Here is an 18,895-nt window from a genome sequence, read left to right as displayed (position 1 = left end):
ATATATATATAGAGAGAGAGAGAGAGAGAGAGAGAGAGAGAGAGAGAGAGAGAGAGAAATCCACAAACTGCCAACTGAATGCCGTAAACGATGGGTGGGAGATTTTCTATGTACAAAAGTGTCCAAAAATAATACAAAATTGAATTATGAAATAAAAAAAAGACAAATTGTACAAGTCAATCACAAAGGAAAAATCACCATGGAAAGAGGAAATATTTTGGAAATACTTTGGATCGTTCTCAAATCTCAATCACAAAAGGCTAAAAACATGAGTCTCTCATCTCTCGCAAATAATCAACATCTTCAAAATTGAATTGTTTGATTGACGTCTTCTCTACTCTTATGCATGAGTATATATATATTTTTATCATCTTCAAAGAGATTAAACAAGATCTCTTTTTACGATTTGTCTGATCCTTTTATCTTTAAGAAGTAAGAACGTTACAAGATAGTTCAGTATTAAAAAATATTTAGTTTTAATTTAATAAAATAAAACTGCCAACTTATAAAAAAAATACATCACTTTATTTTTATAAAATTATGAAAATTTGAATTTAGGTTATTCAAGATTTTAAATTGATTGGAATTAAATAAAAACATGAAAATTAGTATAATGAAAATTAAGTTTAATGAGTTCAAATTTAGAGCTTCAAAAATAAAAGCTGCTTAAGAAACGGAACTATCAGCCATCAAAAGCTGCTTACAAAACACGGGAGGGATTCATATACATAGTAGACGATCCTCGGGTTCATTTTATTTTATTTTTATCAGCAAAAAAGAGAATATACTCATTAATTAAAGAAAGAGGATATGGGTTCAATGCAAGGGGTATGTATCCACCCTTACAAAGTTAATTTCCTATATATCCTCTAACCCAACAAATACCAAGTAACGATCCCTAATTGGTTCATAAATTGACAACCCTTCCTTAACGCAAATGCATGCACTCCCTGAACACGTGAGAGAAAGGAAACATGCCATGGGACTATATAATAATGTTTGCTTGAATTTTCAGCACCACGTGAAAGTTAATTAGAATTTTGGCTTGAGCGAGAGCCATTTATTCACCTGCACATGTAAATACCTCCGCTAAATGAATTCATAATTTTTCATTGGCTATTGAATAATGGCTACCAAATTAGTGTTTGTCTGATAGTCAATTTACTTTAAAATTAAATATTTTCTTTATTTTTTCAAATTTTGGAATTTTTTTCAATATAAGCTAAATCAAGTATGTACTTTAATTAACACTAACATATGATACAAACAAAATCTTACATGTGGACCTCAACTTCTGGTAATACACTGTAGTTAATGCTTTCTTTTTTTCTAAACTACAAACACCATCTTTCTTTTGTCCAAAGTATTTTTTAAGAAACTAAATTTCTTTCTCCGAAATTTAACTAATCCTTCCCTTCATTAGACGTCACCCAATAATTATAAATAATATATATATATATATATATATATATATATATATTTATATAGAGAAAAGAATTTTTAGGTGGTAAAATTATTTTAACAAGTTACTTATCTATTATATATAATCAGTTAGGAAAAATCGGTTATATAATTAGTTGTATATCCATAATTGGTTATACAACCGGTTTAGGATATACCACCGGTTTATGCATCAATTATTGTGTCATGTTTAGTTATTAACTTAAGATCTATAATTAGTTACATAACCGGTTTTAGATATATAACCAATTTTTTTGTAATAGTCATGGTTTGGTTACAAAAAAAACTCGTCATATGTTGTTAATTTTTAATCAACTAGTTAAATAATAGTTGCTGATTAATTATGATTATGATTAAAAAAAATTATACCAGATATTATAAAAATCACTAATGCTCACTCGGTTGCAGAATACAAGCGTCATGAAGAAAAAAAATAAATATTATTTTGACTTTTCAATATATATAGTATTAATTATTTTTTTTTTACTAACTTGATCAATATTTGTGAAAGCTAGGTTTTGTTGTAGTGTTAAGCATGGACGTGATTACTAATCTTCGTATACAAAACCAAATCTTTAGCTTTGCGCGCAAGAATTCTCCTCCAACAAAATTATAGATCGAACTAGCTAGCTTCAAATGTCCAGTTTTAAGGTCGATATGATATAGTTTAGACGTTTCATTATTATGTTGTAAATTATGATTTATTATTGCAGATGCTGACAAACGTGTGAATGCTTCGGGTGAGAGAAGAAAACAACTACAGAAAACTAAAAAGTAAAAACATCCTGGATTGTTTGTGCAATAAAAGCTCTTTATATACAGAGGCTGTTAATGAATTTGTGGTTTCCTTGATGGCCATCCCTTTTTTTTTTCAAATTAGAGATCGAATATTATCCGTCTAAAGTAATATTCAAACTTAATTAATACAATAACGAAATGCGACATTAGAGACGATGATTGAGCTTTACATTTCCCCAATTTCCTTTGGAAAACGTAGTATTCGGCCCATCTATATATCCACTGCTGACATCTCATAATATCCCTCTTGATATATATGCATACATGTCAAGCTAAAAGAGGAGCGATTAGATCACATTTTCTAACATACTCTTTATAATATATGTTTTTTAACATTCATTTGTATTGATATGCATGCATGTTAATTATGCTTGAAGAGGAATGATAGAATGACTTTATACTAATTTTTTTAGGATCACTTTCTACTATTTGATTAAAACAGCTGAACCGTTGTCCAAAATTAGCTATGGATTTAATCTAAGAATTTTATAACAAAACAACTTATGTTGTTTATCAAATTTTTCTCATGCTCCAACTCACGGTAACCTTTCCGTGTCTTATGTGGATCGTTGCAATGCATGCAAGATCAAGGTCATATTACGAGATCCAAGAGGAATGAAGGATATCTCCATTTAAATAAACAAATTAAAGTGGCTCTATGTGATCTGACTATATACAAGGACTTTGGCATACTGTAAAAAGCACTTCCGCAGCTCCCACTTGGCTTAAATTATGATTATGATAACGATTTTTTGTTCAAAAGCTACTCCCCACCGCTCTCCATCTTACCGCCATATAATATAAAACATATAGCACTTTAGTATGTGTGTGTATAAAAGTTTGAAGTTATCTGATTAACTATATATTATTGCTGTTACATGTGACTATTATTTTGTTATAGATCGAAGGTGATGAGTCATTGACATGTGAAAATCTCTCCATTACAAATATTAACCTTTATTATTTTTATAACTTTTTCATCTCCTATCATATTATATTAGTCTGTTATAATTATATTTTTTTTTTCTCACTTCTCAATTTTTATCTCTTTTAAGTGTGAATTATCATATGGGTGTCCATCCTCATTATTATTTTCAACAAATGTTTGGTGGATACTCTCATCGGGTTGTCTGCACTCGGATTGAGATCACTTGTTTAATCATTCTGCCCCCACGAATAAATTTTGACACATTATTTGAAAATTCACCTGTACATATTGACCTTTAAATTCCTATATTACCCTTGAATGATTTGCGGCTAATGCTCATTGTATGACCTGTTCTTTAACCTCGTCGAAACCGCATATATGACGCCATTGAAGCACCACAACGACCACATGCATCTACCCCTTTCTCTTAGCGCACTTTAATGGGGTTCTTGTTGATTGAGAGGAGTTGCCTGTAGTGTGCTTTGTCATCTCCAGCCTCGACACGACGTACCTCCTGTGTGGGAAACAATGTTATGAGTCTGTCAAGGGTAATATAGGAAATAGGAAAGGTCAATTTTTAAATGATGTATCCAAGTTTTATTAGTGGAACAGGAAATGAGACAACGGTGAAACAGTTGATCTCAATCCATCTACGCTCAAAGAAAATAAATAAATAATATGAGAGAAGTAATAAATGTAATTAATATGTGATATGATATAAATATTTGTATTTTTAATTAATTAGAAACTATATTGTTTCAAAATAATTAATTAGAAATTGTATCTCCTAAATATGTTTTTTTTACAGTCATGATTATTATGAAAATCAACAATTTTTTTAATTATATAATAATTTATAATTGGATTATTAAAATTCTGACTTATATTTTTCAATTAAATTCTTAGCTTTTTTCCCAAACGCTAGAAAATGTCAAACCCAAAAAAATGCAAGGAAAATAGGGATTTTTAAAAAAAATATATTTTTCATTTTTATAAATATAAAAATTTTCAAAATTTATTCTTAATAAAAATTTTAATATACTTTCATTCTCTCAAAATTAAAATATATTATTTTTTATCTAAACGTAGGTTGGATTAAATATAAATCTACTTTATAACTTTTCACGTCGGTTTATATATATATAAAAGTTTGGAGTTTGAATCTTGTTGAGTGAAAAAAATAATGTAAAAACTTGTTGTGGAATTTAGAGTTTGAATCTTGTTTCGAGTAAAAAAAATAATATATTTTAATTTTGTGAGAATGAAAATTATACTAATAGTTTTGTATGGATGAATTTTGAATATTTTTAAATTTAAAATTGACAAAAAATATAGTTTATTTTTTTAAGCTATTAATGCTTGTTTAAAAGTCCACGTTGTCTATGAAACCTACTTCATGCGTTTGAGCACTATCAAGCTAGTGGTTCTATAATTCATTGGAATGATTATTTTATTAATAGTGGAGGACCAATTATAAACCTACCTTTCAATATTATTTCCTTCCAAAATTGCAAGTCAGGGTGTGGATGCACTTACTCGTAGGTTTAAGGGGGGAAATAAATATAATTGACAAAAGGCTGATCAAGTAAACAAACAGTGAAACAGCTAGAGAACAAATCTTACTCTTAAACGAAGTTTTCCATTTCCCCTTTAAATGCAAAGGTTACCCCAAATTTTATAATCTTTTTACCCTTCCGTAATGCAAAGGTAGTCACCTTATCACACTGCTTCAAACATCGATCTACTAAATGAAAGTTTAAAAATATTTTATGCTCTCAAACACGGCTTAATATATTAAGGAGAAGAATAAATAGATTCTAAAGAAGCTTCAAAACAATAAGTAGTTTTAAGGTGGGGGTGGGGGAAATAGAATTTTGACATGCATTTAATTTAATAAACTAATTGAAGAATCTATATTCTGTAGTTATGATTTCCATGTAGAAATGCATCTCGCCCTCCCTCTTAACTCTCAATAATTATATATCTTCCTCAGTGCTAAAATCCTCTTAATGAAAATTTCCCCTTTTAGTTATAGACAATAAACAGCCAAACTTGGCACTTTTGCAGCAGTTGATCTAGATGCCTTTTGTTCTGAACCATTTATTTACCGTGCTAGATATGAAACATGTTTTGTGGGCCATGACTGACCTTTTTGGTGTTGGAAAAGTTCTCAAAATCTTGGAAGTCTGGTCTCTTATTGTGTTATTAATTAGTAGCAACATTAGAAAGTTAGCATGGAAGGATGACATCAAAATGGGATTTGGGGTGGCTGTGGTGTTGAACAGATTCAGGATGAGCATGAAAGCATTATGTTCGTAGACACTTTTTAGGTGATGTTTTCCCCCACAAGCATTAATGTTGTTGTGAACTTATTTTAAAACCTTTATGAAAAACACTATAATGTCAAAAAATCCTACCAGTGATATGCAATTTAGTGGTTCAATATTGGGAAGTAGCTACAATATTTCCCTATCCACCTTCATCGGTTAATATCTCTCGATTGTCATATGACAAACCCGCACAAACACAAGAGACAAAACTGGCACGCACACACCCATATATTCCAGAAAATATTTAATTATCATGGTGCACAGATGGCCAATTCTGTTGTAAAGTCTATACCAACATGAAGCTTTCACCGGATTCCTTGAAAATTGGCATCATATTCAGAAAAGCCTTAAATATATTTTTGTGGTATTGTAACTTAAATTTTTATTTTTTTTTTGTAAATTTATTGTTTTAATTTTAGTTGGTGTAAGTGTTTTTTTTTTTTAATTTTGGTTCTTATAAGATATTTTATTTATTGTTAGTTACTATAAATTTGTGTTTTTTTAAATTTTAATCTTATAAATACAAAATTATAGAGACTATAAATAAAAAAAATTAAAATTTGAAATGAACTAAAATTGAAAAAACATAAATGTATAAAGACTAAAAAACTTCGTACGCATTGCCCGGACGCTCTTCGGTATGCGAAGGTATGGGGGAGGGATGTTGTACGCAGCCTTACCCTTGCATATGCTAAAAAGTGTCTACGAATATAATGCTTTCATGCTTACCCTTGTATAAAGACTAAAAATAAAAAAAACTTACAAAAATCAAAATTAAAAAAACGTCAACTTAAAACATCAAAATTTTAAATAAACTAAAATTAAAAAATAAACTTATAAGAATAAAAAAAAAAATAATAAGAGACCAAAAACTGATATAAACCTTCTGAAAACTATATTGCATGCCACGAAAACAATGTTGTACAAGGAGGAATAGTCTCTGAATATTGGAACTGGTGTCCTTCTCCAAGGCCTCATGTAGAACAAAATTTCTCTATTAATAATAAGCACTATCAATTGGTGTAGATTTGCCTAGCTAATTGTTTAAATGCAAGGAATCTACCATGCAAATAATTTAATGTCAGACAGTTTAGAAAAATTGAAGAGCAATTATATCCGTACGAGCATCTGCAAAAATTGTGTAGCAGAATAAAGTTGCTATTAAAGATGTTTGATGCCCCCATCTTAATAAAATGTAGACAAACTAAAAATCAGAAACTTCATACATACACTTAAAACCTCTAACTGGGACTCTGGTGACACAAGCATTTTGTGTTGCTTCCTAGTCCAGGCGTCTGAAAGAAACTTGTGACCTATGTGGTTTGACTAAGTAGCAATAGTATTCTCCCCTTGTGAGGATGATACTTCATGGTGCACTTCTTATTGGTAAAAGAATAGGTGTAGGATTAGATTGAGTCAAGAAGTTAAAAGCTTTGGTTTCATATGCCTTGTGTACTAGACCCCTTTATGGAGACTTAGGGTCTAGTAAGGCAAATTAAACCAAGATGTTAGCTTAATAACCCAAACTCAATAATTATACCCTAAAAGCATATATGAAAAAACTTTCAACTGAAGGTCAACCTCCTTACACAAAGCACTGAATCACAATCCAAAATCCATTGGATGTCGGTACTCTCTCGACATTTGGCTCATTTCTTACTTTGTCTCACATAAGAAACACCATAATAACTAAATCAAGAATGATATAGGAATTTGGAATCAAATCAAGGGCACATGTACAACAAACTACAAAGTGCAAAAAAGATCCGTCAATCTGAAATGAGTGAAATCCACCCAACCAAAATAAAGAAAAGAGTAAGGTTTAAAACTGCATATATATGGCCTTATAGGAAAGTGAGAAGAGTCGCAAGGAATTGGGCATTTTCAGTTAGTGGTCTATTTTAGCTTTGCATCTAGATAGTGTCTTGGTGCGGTTAGGCCAAGTCACATTCTTTCAACACTAACAATTGGAGAAGAAAATGCTTCTTATCTTTTGGTTTCAGTTCAGGCATCTATAGAACCAAACTGATTACCTCTTCTCATTTCGTGATAAGAAAAGAAATTATCGATATATGTAGCGTGTACAGTCTACTACTAGGAAAAGAAAAAGATACAAAGACTTTTGTTTCTACGAACATTCCTAAAGAATCGTTGTCCCTTTTGTTCTTTGAATATATATATATATATATATATATATATATATATATATATATATATATATATATATATATATATATATATATATATATATATTTTGAGGAATTTGTTCTTTGAATTTTGCTAATACTACGTACGTACATGCTTTTATATTTGCAAAACAATCCCACTCAATTTTGAAGAACCAAAATATCCATCTCTCTATTTGCCATGGAAAAGTAACTTATGTTCTCTAGGATATCTAAGAGAAAAACTACTTGAGATAACCTTTGTTTTAAAGGCTCTAACTAGAAATTAATCCTATGATTGATTGCATCACTATGTGAAGAGTTGATCAATGGCATTAACATTACATACCCTCATGGTCTTAAATGGATATTTTAGACTAATTAGGTAGCATTTGATGACGTGGGAATTAGTGTTTTAACTAACTTTCAAAATAAATAAATAAAAATGCTTTTAAAATTAGGTTCTTTTTTTTTAAAGTATCTAAAAAGAAAATTAAATAACTTTTAAACAATTTTAAAATCACTTTTTTTAAGAAAAAACTTAAATAAACGGACCTATAAAATACTAAGATATAAATACCTTAGGAAACATTATCTGGTCTCAATAAAAATATAAGACTAAATTACATTTACATCCTTGTATTTATTATTTATTAGGTTCAATCTCATTCCTTGTTTTATCGTATGCATGCCTCCCTTATTTTTTACTATCCATTACATCGCAACCTTCTGATTTATTAACACTATCAGAAAAATTAACAAGAACTAGGCATGTGACTTTCACCTGCCTCTAAATAATTTATTTTTCATAAAATATCCTTATCTTTTTTCCTTGTAAACCCTAACTGTAATTGATTTAGGCCATTGTGTTCTTACTCAGCCATCTCTTGGAGAAATTGGGTATGAGGTAGTTGCGCTGCCGGATCGGCCGTTCTGGCCATGGATGAATCGAGAGAGTGAAAGGGAGAGGACAAGATGGAAAGGGTGGAAGGGGAGCCTACAGCGGCGTTGCTATCACAACCACCACATTGCCGGTGCAAGTTAGAAAGAGAACGAGAAAAGGGAAAAATAAGTGAGGATCTAGTGGCGCCGTTGTCACAACGTCCCACAGTGGCAGATTGATGAGTAGGGAGAAAAGAGTGAACAAGAGAGAGAGATATAGAGAGAGAGAGAGAGCACGAGACACACGAGCAAAGGAAGGTGAAAAGAGGATATGACCACTATCTGCAAAGTTTAGAAATTGCCTTTGAGGTGGTTGATGATGATTTTTTGACATGTATGTTTTTTTTTTTCCTTTTCTCTTCTTTCACTTTTTTGCTATTTTCTTTTGCTTCTACAATTTTCATCTTCTTGTGTTGTATGTTGTGTGGGTTTGGGGTTGATTCAATAAACTTTGGTGTGGGTTTGTATTAGTGTCGTGTGTGCGTAGTGAGATGCTGGGTTAGGCTTTTAATATTTTTTTTTCCTGGTGAATTCATTACATGGTGGAGCCTTAAATTAACGAAGTCTATGGATCACAACCTCAAACCAATGTCCACTGCTCGAACCAAAGCAACAACAACAACTCGAATTAGGAAGAAGCAACAAAGATTCGATCAAAGCTATGATCGAGGAACAGAGATTTGATAAAAATATATATATATATATATATATATATATATATATATATATATATATATATATATATATATATATATATCAATCGGCCAACAACATCAACAAAAACGTGGTATTGAACTATATACACGTGTCGCACGATCAAAGCTTGAGAGCAAAGTCGTCAATCTATTTGATTTTGCAAATAGTTTGGGAACAAGATTTCGCAAACCCTAGCTTGTGTTTGTTCGAAATTGCAAATCCTGAAGTATTTCACAAATAAGATTGGGTCCGTTGTGTTTTTCGAGTGGAGTAAACTGGAGGGGTGCATTTCATTTGGGCAGGGATCATTTGGGCATTTAAAAAATAATTAAGACCGTTAGTAACAATGACTGTTTAGGAGGTGTAAAAAAATGCGATTTTAGAAAAGTGATGCAAGTATGATAAGCGTTAACCTCTGGAAAAATGAGTGTAGTTTGTTGTGATTTGCTCAAAATATTGATCCATTTTTCCCTTCCAATTACTACCTAAATCAATATATCATCAATTAATTCTAACAAACTGAAACACTTTAAAAAATAAAGAACAAAAAATTAATTTGTCTAAAAGGTAAAGACGCTTTTAGTTTAAGAAAATGTTTTTATTTTCTTTAAAAATTATAAAACATTATATTATTTGCGTTGTATTTTCTGTTTCTGAATTATTCATAGTAAATAATATAAAATAAAATAATTTTTTTCATATTATTACTAAAAAGTTTTTTAAAAAAGTTCTATCGTCACAAACATTGTATTACATGTATCTTAAGATTTGTTCTAATAGTTTTTTTTTTCAAAAAAAAATAATATTGCCAGTAGTGTTTGTGTATTGTGCAGTGGAAAATCAATTTAACTAAAAGCATTGAGCTACCTTTTAAGGAGTTTTCGTAAGCCACCAATAAGGCGAAGAGTTTACGGCTGTTTGATAATCAGAACAAATTAACACCACGTCAATTTATTCACGAGTTTGAAAATTATTTTTTATATCACGTATACCTTATAATGTAAAATATTAAAATTAATTTTTTTGGTACATTTATTAAAATTAATTAAACACGTATTTTTATTTATATTTAATAATTTAATATTAATCTCATGTAATTTTTAATCAAATCATATACTTACTACTGTTAGTACTACATAAGAAGAAGGAAGGGAAAAAAAAAAACTCAAATAGGTAAAAATTCATGTTTACTTTGAAAAAGGCGACCCGATCCAATATGATAATAATTGAATTGGGTCGAATCCAAGTTATTGAGTTCAATATTTAAAAACATAAATTAGGGAAAAAATTGAAAAAAGAATAGATTTCTCATTTTCTTGTCTAAAAAATTATATTTTAATAAATAAAATTAAGAATTGAAAAGTAACTGAATATTGTCTATTAAATATTTTTAATTTTATCATGATTAGATCAAGTCAAATATAAAATTCTCAAACTTTATCCTTGAAATTTGACTCCTTTAAATTAAGGAGATGCGCTTGAGAGAGTAAAATATACTTGTAATTATTGATTAAAATGAATAACTAAAAATTCTGATAAAATTAAATACATGTAAATTAAATTTAAAGTTAATTATAATTTTTAAATGATAATTTTTTAATTAATGATTATTATTGTAATTTAGAGGACTCCCGTCGTTTTAGAAAAGTCAATATCCTAACTGAATCAATCAATATACTATGTAACATTACTTAAAGCATATTTCATCGCGACATAGTGGCACCAAATACTTTCCCAGTTTAGCAAATGGGCTTAATTATGAAGCATTATTGGGAAAAAGACGAAGAGGGACAGAAGGAACAAAAGGGTCTACCATTTGGGTTCCTTTGTTTTCTAAGGAAAAAAACATTTGGTGGTTTCAGTATTACTGTAATGACATATCTGCCCTCAATATTAATAACGAGAGTAGAGAATATAAGAAAACGGAATCTTTGTTTTATATTTTATTTGGTAAGAATATAGGGAAAATGATGATTTTGTTTTTCTAATTTTTTGGTGAACTATAAATAAAAACAAATAAACTGTTCGGGTTTAAATCAATTCATTCCGAGTCCGTCGAAATTTTAACTTTACTTTATTCTAGAAAGAATAATATTTTTCAATTACCCCAATCATACATGTCAAAGTGTAGCTTATATTGTACTACAACATTATCTGTGTCTGACACTGTTGGGTATATTCTTTTTTTGGCCTATGGTTCAATCAATTAATATGCACCCTCTATTGGTTAAAACAAAAATGCAACAAGTACCACCTAAGTCTAAACTAGTTCCCACATCCTCTGAATGAATTCTTTAGCATTTCACAAGAGAAAGTGTGTGTGTGTGTGTGCATATGTTGTCCCTGAAAAATGGTTCCAAAATTTGGTGGTGGAGGGACTGGGCGCGGAACTAGACCTATCTGAACATCACCCTCCTTTCCTTTTGAAACTGAAACCAACTTTTGGGAGTCACCTTCTTTCAACTTTGTTATGTTCAGGATTGTGTTTCTTCATTTTGGAGTTTATAGTCATGTAGTTTCTTGGTCTTGTGTCTTCTATAACTGTGATAGCTCATATGGGTTCAACCTTCTCTGTGGTGCAAATGGTACAGTCCCTTGCCTCTCCAAACTCACCTTTTTTTCTTCTTCTTGTTACTCTTGGGGTGGATTTACTTATTTATTGGGGGTTATGATGGATTTACTCATTCTAATGTTGAATTTTTTTGTATTTGATTGTGTTGGATTCAATATTGTTGTCTTTCATATTCTGAAGGAATGTTTCATATTGTTTTTCCAACAAAGAAAAGCAATAAAGTTGAGGTTTATTTGATTACCGAAATTATTAATTGTTTGGTGGACCGTGGATGGTAAATATCATTCTATTCTGTGGATAAGTTTGATAGCCTTTATTTCTCTCCATGTCTCTTCCAAAGACCAACTAAAGACTGTGGGAATTGAACCTTTCTCAAAAATAAAATTGAATGAGATTTGATATGCAGAAAATCTATGGGTTTCGTGCAATGGCCGCCTTGCCTTTTGACTTTTATGTTGGATGCTAGAATAGATTTTGTGCTTCAGCAGCATCTTTATATGTATGGAACGAATGTTCAGAAAATTATTGGTTATCATTTTTCTAGTCTTATTTTTAGTCTAAACGCAATGATCCCTTTAGAGTTCATTAATTTAATCCAAGTCTGAAGTCTCATTTTTTTCTTGCCTCGTGAATTAGGATGATATAAGTCAAAATGTTGTCATCTTATTGCTATCTAATTATTTGGATGTTTCCATTTTTTTTTTTATATTGAAGTGGTTGAAGAAAGTATTGACTAGTCTAATTGTTGCAGGTTCAAAAGAAATGATCGTGTAATAGATGCTCTTTTGACTTCTGGCAATGGCAAGTGAGTTTCAAACTCGAAGTTCTTTCAGACGGGTGATCTAATAACTGCCCCTTGTTGTAATCAAGGAGCAGAGAGTAAGTGTTGATTGGTTTTTTCTGTTGAAAAGCATTCCTCATAGACCAGACCAGACCTGTTGTGTTCAGCTTCATCGTGGGCAAATCTCCTTTGGCAGTATAGCTGTTATGTTCCAATCTTGGACGAGGCAAATTTATTAACTATCTGGAATTCATTTATGTTTGAAGGTTTAATAACACTTTAACTGTATTTGGGCAACTCTCCTTTGGCAAATGATACTTTATTTCCTTTGGTTGGATTTCTGGCAGTAAAAATATGTGAAAATAATTTTCTACCATCTTCCATAAAAATAAATATTACCATTCTGAGGTTATTCCTCACTTTCCACTTGGGCAAATCTACTTTGGCATTGTTTGATTATCTTGGTGAGCTTCCTCCTACTTCCAAGGTTTTTCTTCCAGAAAATCACAAAAAAAAGTATCTGATAGAGATAGTTGTAGTTTCTTGATACTAGTTTTGGGAAGCTTTCACAAGTGGTTCTTTCTGTGGAAATTCCAGCTCAAACTGGGCAAATCTCCTTTGGCATTTTGGAGTCTTTGATAGACTCCTGTCTGTTATCCTATCAGGCAAATATCCTTTGCCGTTAACTTTCCAGTTTCAGTGGTCAAGATATATTGTTAAGAAACTGGCTTACTATCTGTGACAAACATCACTATCAATCAGACACATTTTGCATTGTACACGAATATCCTTTGAAGTTAATATCCACGCATCTGTTGTGGACCACAATACCCCCTGGATTTCAATGCTTCTATTTGCTTGAGAAGGTAAGGATCCTCTTAAACCCCAATTTATTGTTAATGTTCCTTCATGATATGTTAAAATTTTGTTGTCTAAACTGATTGCAGTTACTCTAGGTTTTCCTCAATAACGAAATGAGATTACTAACAATTTTTTCACTCATAGATCATTCAAAAGTAAAATTGAGTGTTTAAAATAAAATCTACATCTTTTTACTGATTGCTGATTAATGTTGATTCCATTTCCAATAAAAAAAGAAGAGATTAATGTTGATTCCATCTTATTTCTCAGTCTGGTCAGAATTCTGGTTGATATTGACTAACAACTCTATTCTTTGCTTGATGTGTTATGAAGTTAGTTATTTTCTTGGAATTATTTTATTGATGGTACCATGAACACATTATGACAGGCATCTTGTTGATGGATGCTCACATGACTGATTTGGATTGGGAGACTTCCAGTGACAGCAGCAGCTGTGAGGATCAAGAGGATATTGATTTTCGATATGGTGGACAAGCTCGGAGCATATTATCAAGTTTAGAGAAAAGCATTGGGAGGATTGATGATTTTCTCTCATTTGAGAGGGCATTTGTCCGTGGGGATGTGGTATGCGCCTCCTCAGACCCGTCTGGACAGATGGGGAGGGTCATAAATGTTGATGTGTTGGTGGACTTGGAAAATGTTCAAGGAAAGAAATTAAAAAATGTGAACTCCAAGAAACTTATGAAGATTCGCTCCATTTCAGAAGGTAATTGTGTAATTAAGGGACCATGGATTGGCCTGGTTCAGAGGGTAGTAGACAGAGTGACTATATTGTTTGATGATGGAACTAAATGTGAGGTCATTACCTTGGAAAAAGATAAGCTGTTACCACTGACTCATAATTTTCTTGAAGATTTGCAGTGTCCATACTATCCTGGGCAGAGAGTAAAGGTTAATACCTCCACAGCTTCCAAACCAGCTAGATGGCTGTGTGGCACTTGGAAAGACAATCATGATGAAGGAACTGTTTGTGCAGTGGAAGCAGGTTTGGTTTATGTTAATTGGCTTGCCTCTGTTCTTTTGGGCTCCAATTTTAATGTGAGTGTTCCTCCATGCTGGCAAGATTCCAAAAACTTGACCTTGTTGTCCTGTTTTTCACATACAAACTGGCAACTTGGTGACTGGTGCATGCTCCCAGTTGTGGACCAAAAGGAACAGATGATTCAAGATGCATCTACTTGTGATGCTTATAATGAGCATGGTATGGCTAGAGGATATAAGAGAAGAAATCTTAACGTTGGGGAATTATTTCTAATTGAGAAGATAAAGACCAAAGTTGATGTTGTTTGGCAAAATGGTGAACATACTTTGGGATTGGATCCACACAACTTAGTCCCAGTGAATGTCATAAACACTCATGAATTTTGGCCCCAGCAGTTTGTGCTGGAAAAAGGTGCTTCCGATGATCCTCTTAAGCCTAGCAAACAAAGATGGGGTGTTGTTCTTTCCATGGATGCAAAAGAGCATACTGTGAAGGTGCACTGGAGAACTGTTCCCACATCTGAGACAGATAATTTAGCTGGAGACACAATGATTGAGACTGTGAGTGCCTATGAACTTATCGAGCACCCAGATTACTCCTGTCGTTTTGGTGATATTGTGTTCAAGGTGGCTCAAAAACTTGGTTACGAAGCTGATAGAGATAATGCAAAGTCAGTGACTGACTTGAATGTGGAAGTTCCTCTGATAAACTGGGACCAAATCAGTTATCCGAATAAGTCTGTAGATAACAGTTACCTCTCCTGTATTGGCAATGTTATTGGTTTTGAAGATGGTGACGTGGAGGTGAAATGGGCTACTGGTTTAACAACCAAGGCATGACATAATTTTTTTTGGACTCAATATATTTTAGTTAATGATGCTAATGCCTATGTATGATGTAGAACTTATATGAGATCAACTCTTCCCATATCTGCATTTTCTAGATGAACAGTTTTATATATAATGATAGATCCTATCAGTTTAGTGATCCCTTCCTCTCCTCCATCTCCATCTTCCTTGTACCTGGAACTGTGTGTCTGTGCTGTCTGTGAGGTATAAAATCTTAGCCGAAAAGAGGGTTTGTTTGTAGCAGCTGTTGTGTGTACTTAAGGATGGTTAAAAATGATCCTTTCCATTCTTTTGGGATACAAAAGAAAATTCTTTCCTTTATTTGTCAAAGTCTAGATTTAGTAATAATTGGTAAATAACTACGAGTTATGAACACTAAACTTGGAATACATCATACTTATTTGATAACCTGTTGAACTTTGACTGCAACAATATTAGTCACTTAAGAACAACTCTTTCTTAGGTTCTACTGTAATTTATACACAACTTTGTTGCCCTACATCTTAGGAGGTCATTACAAGTTTATTTGTGCCCCTACAGGTTGCACCTTATGAAATTTTTCAAATTGATAAGCACGAAGATTCAACTGCAACCCCTGTTCCTTATGAAGCAAATGTTGAGGAGTTGACTCCAGAGATGATTGGAAGTCAACCATCTGACAAGAAGGGAAAGGTGAGGGCAATAACTTCTCTGTGTGTCATGTATCTATGTACATCCATATGTGTATAATGTGTATGCTTGTATAGTAATCTAATTATGAGGATTATTTCTTGGGACATTGAGATACAGAGGACTCATCTTGGAAATTATAGTGAAAAGACAGGTAGTTATTAGCAAGAGAAAATAAAATAGAACTTTTAAACTCTTCTTCAAAAATATGGATTGGTTGTCATCATAAAATAGTGTTTTTCAATGAGATTATAATTGTTGAGTTTATCACTGATTGTCTAATCATAAGCTGAATATCACTTTGATGATCAGGACTTGTTAGATTGTGATGGCTATAGAGATAATTGTGAAAAGCCTCCAGGAGAAAGTAGTTCCTCTTCCCTTCCTCAAGCTGCCTTTGAACTTTTCTCCAGTATTAAGGCCAGCATATTCAAAACACTTGGTGTAACATCACTTTCCGGAAAATTCTCCCCAGTCCCTGCATTTGAAGAGGGCAGTGAATCTGGCTGCCTTGATAAGAAAGATTTGGACACTTGTGATCCTGAATCTGAATCTGAATCACATCCAGTGAGCAAGATGAAGTCTTCTGAAGACATAACTCCTTATTGTGAAGTTATTAGGACTCATGAGAGGAATGATTTTCCAGTTTCTTTAGACAACAAAAACAGTTCAGATCAGTTGAAGCAGTTTGATGTAATTGATAATTGCTCAGACCACCACTTTTTTCATGAGGGGAAAGGATTGACATCATCTCAGGTCAGAAATTGGCACAACATCACTAACAGTGAGATTATACATACATTGGAAGCATTGGAGCTAACTTTTTTCCTATTTTTGTTCCTTTTTATAGCTTAAAAAGGGTTGGGTGAAGAAGTTACAACAAGAATGGAGCATCCTGGAGAAAAATCTTCCTGGTGCACACTTCATCTTGTTTATTTTGGTCCATATTATTTTATATGCTTTGGAGCATATATTGTTATACAATGGCTAAAATCAAGCTACAAAATTATGTATGCATTGCAGCAGTTGCAGGTCCCTGTCAATATATGGGCTGGGATTGATACTGCTTTAATAACCTGGAAGGAAAACACTGAAGATTATATTAGAGACAAGTTTCAATTTTAGGAAGACCAGGACCCTTAGATTGAGTAGATTACTGCAACATGGGAATTAAATTGGTGGTAGCTATAAAGATGAACAAAAAATTGTCAGAATTCCATCTTTTAAAAGTTGGAATCCATAAGTTTAACTAAATGTAGTATGTAACTTTGTTAGCTTTGTTGGTCATTAAGATTTAACCTTCAACTGATCTGAAAATGAGCAGTATTTACTTGTCAAAAATGAAAAAGGGACATCTCTTTACGTATACTGTAAATTTCCATCATGCCTTTCTGCAAAATTGACATACAATCTTTATTTGCACAAACAGAAACTATTTATGTCCGTGTTTTTGAAGAAAGAATGGATCTCATGAGAGCAGCCATTGTCGGTGCATCAGGGACACCTTATCATGATGGCTTGTTTTTCTTTGATATATGTTTCCCTCCAGAGTATCCCAGTGAACCCCCTGTAAGCTTTGGAATGTTGTTTTGCGGCGCTTTTATAATTCTTTTCATTTACATGCATGTTAACTCCCTCCACTTAGCATTCAACATCCTTACAGCGAAAGCTGCATTTTTGTTTCTGAACAAGCTCTCATCCTGTCATTTGACATTTGTAACCACATGCAGATGGTGCATTATAATTCTGGCGGGCTACGATTAAATCCAAATTTGTACGAGTCAGGGAAAGTCTGTCTGAGTCTCCTAAACACGGGGACTGGTACAGACGCCGAAGTGTGGAACCCTGGAGCTTCCACAGTTCTTCAAGTTCTTCTTTCTCTGCAGGCCCTTGTCCTTAATGAGAAGCCTTATTTCAATGAGGCTGGATATGATCAACAAATTGGTAGAGCTGAAGGGGAGAGAAACTCAGTGAGTTACAATGAGAATGCTTCCCTTGTCACCTGCAAATCCATTTTGTATCTTAATAGAAAGCCTCCCAAGGTAAAATGGCCACTTCTCTACTTTGGATTGCCTCTATTATTATGACAATGACTAAATACCTATAGTTGTAAAGAAAATGGTGCCGTATTAATCTTTGAATATAGTTATATAAATGGAACTGTGACTAAAAGTGATTGCAGCATTTTGAGGCATTGGTGGAAGAGCACTTTAGACAGCGCTCCAAACATATACTTCTGGCTTGTAAGGCATATCTTGAAGGAGCTCCTATTGGATGTGCTTTTGGTGACGGAAAAACTGAGCATGAAAACCAGAAAGGAACTTCTACTGGATTTAAAATAATGCTTTCTAAGCTCTTCCCAAAGCTAGTAGAGGCATTTTCTGACAAGGGAATTGATTGCAGCCAGTTTGCTGAGATGCATAAGTAACTGTCTGTTCTACCTTGTTGTGAATAAACCATCCAGCTTCCTGTCAAGGATATTCAAACCTTATGTGTAATATTAATTTGTTTTCACTTATCTTGTATAATATTAAATGTGCTTGATAAAAATACCAATATCTCTTGTAAACCACCACCCCCTCCCAAAATAAAAGAAGTGCTGAAGATGTATTGATAATAAAAATACCCTGTGGTATGTCTATGTATCATATGTAATGGCTTGAAGATGTGAGAATGTAAAATAAGAAGCTCAATGATTGGAGTAGTTCGCTTGAACTGTCCTTTAACGTTTGATGTTGATTTTTAATGTGCTATGACTTTGCTAAAGGGGTTAGGGAGTTTGGTGAAGGTATCACTGATCACTTGACTATAGCTATTTCTGTGGCTTTGTTCAGAATTTCT

At 32.6% G+C, this 18,895-nt stretch overlaps 1 protein-coding gene across 3 annotated transcripts; it reads left to right on the top strand.

Annotated features, from left to right (window-relative positions):
- Positions 1 to 11,544: 11,544 nt before the first annotated feature.
- LOC114387601 (probable ubiquitin-conjugating enzyme E2 24) lies at positions 11,545 to 18,793 on the top strand. 3 transcript variants are annotated; one of them, XM_028347804.1, is made up of 10 exons: positions 11,546 to 11,905; positions 12,644 to 13,539; positions 13,923 to 14,261; positions 14,409 to 15,370; positions 15,926 to 16,057; positions 16,367 to 16,810; positions 16,905 to 16,968; positions 17,484 to 17,623; positions 17,785 to 18,096; positions 18,237 to 18,793. In XM_028347804.1, exons 3-10 carry the CDS (start codon positions 13,934 to 13,936, stop codon positions 18,480 to 18,482), a joined length of 2,628 nt encoding a protein of 875 aa, XP_028203605.1. In that variant the 5' UTR covers positions 11,546 to 11,905; positions 12,644 to 13,539; positions 13,923 to 13,933; the 3' UTR covers positions 18,483 to 18,793. The 3 variants fall into 3 exon arrangements, with proteins under 3 accessions (XP_028203606.1, XP_028203605.1, XP_028203604.1); XM_028347805.1 differs by having other exon boundaries at positions 11,545 to 11,905; positions 13,923 to 15,370; positions 18,228 to 18,379; XM_028347803.1 differs by having other exon boundaries at positions 13,923 to 15,370.
- Positions 18,794 to 18,895: the final 102 nt, after the last annotated feature.

The sequence above is a fragment of the Glycine soja genome, chromosome 15 (assembly GCF_004193775.1).
Source record: "Glycine soja cultivar W05 chromosome 15, ASM419377v2, whole genome shotgun sequence".
NCBI lineage: Eukaryota > Viridiplantae > Streptophyta > Magnoliopsida > Fabales > Fabaceae > Glycine > Glycine soja.
This window is presented reverse-complemented; position numbering and strand designations above follow the sequence as displayed.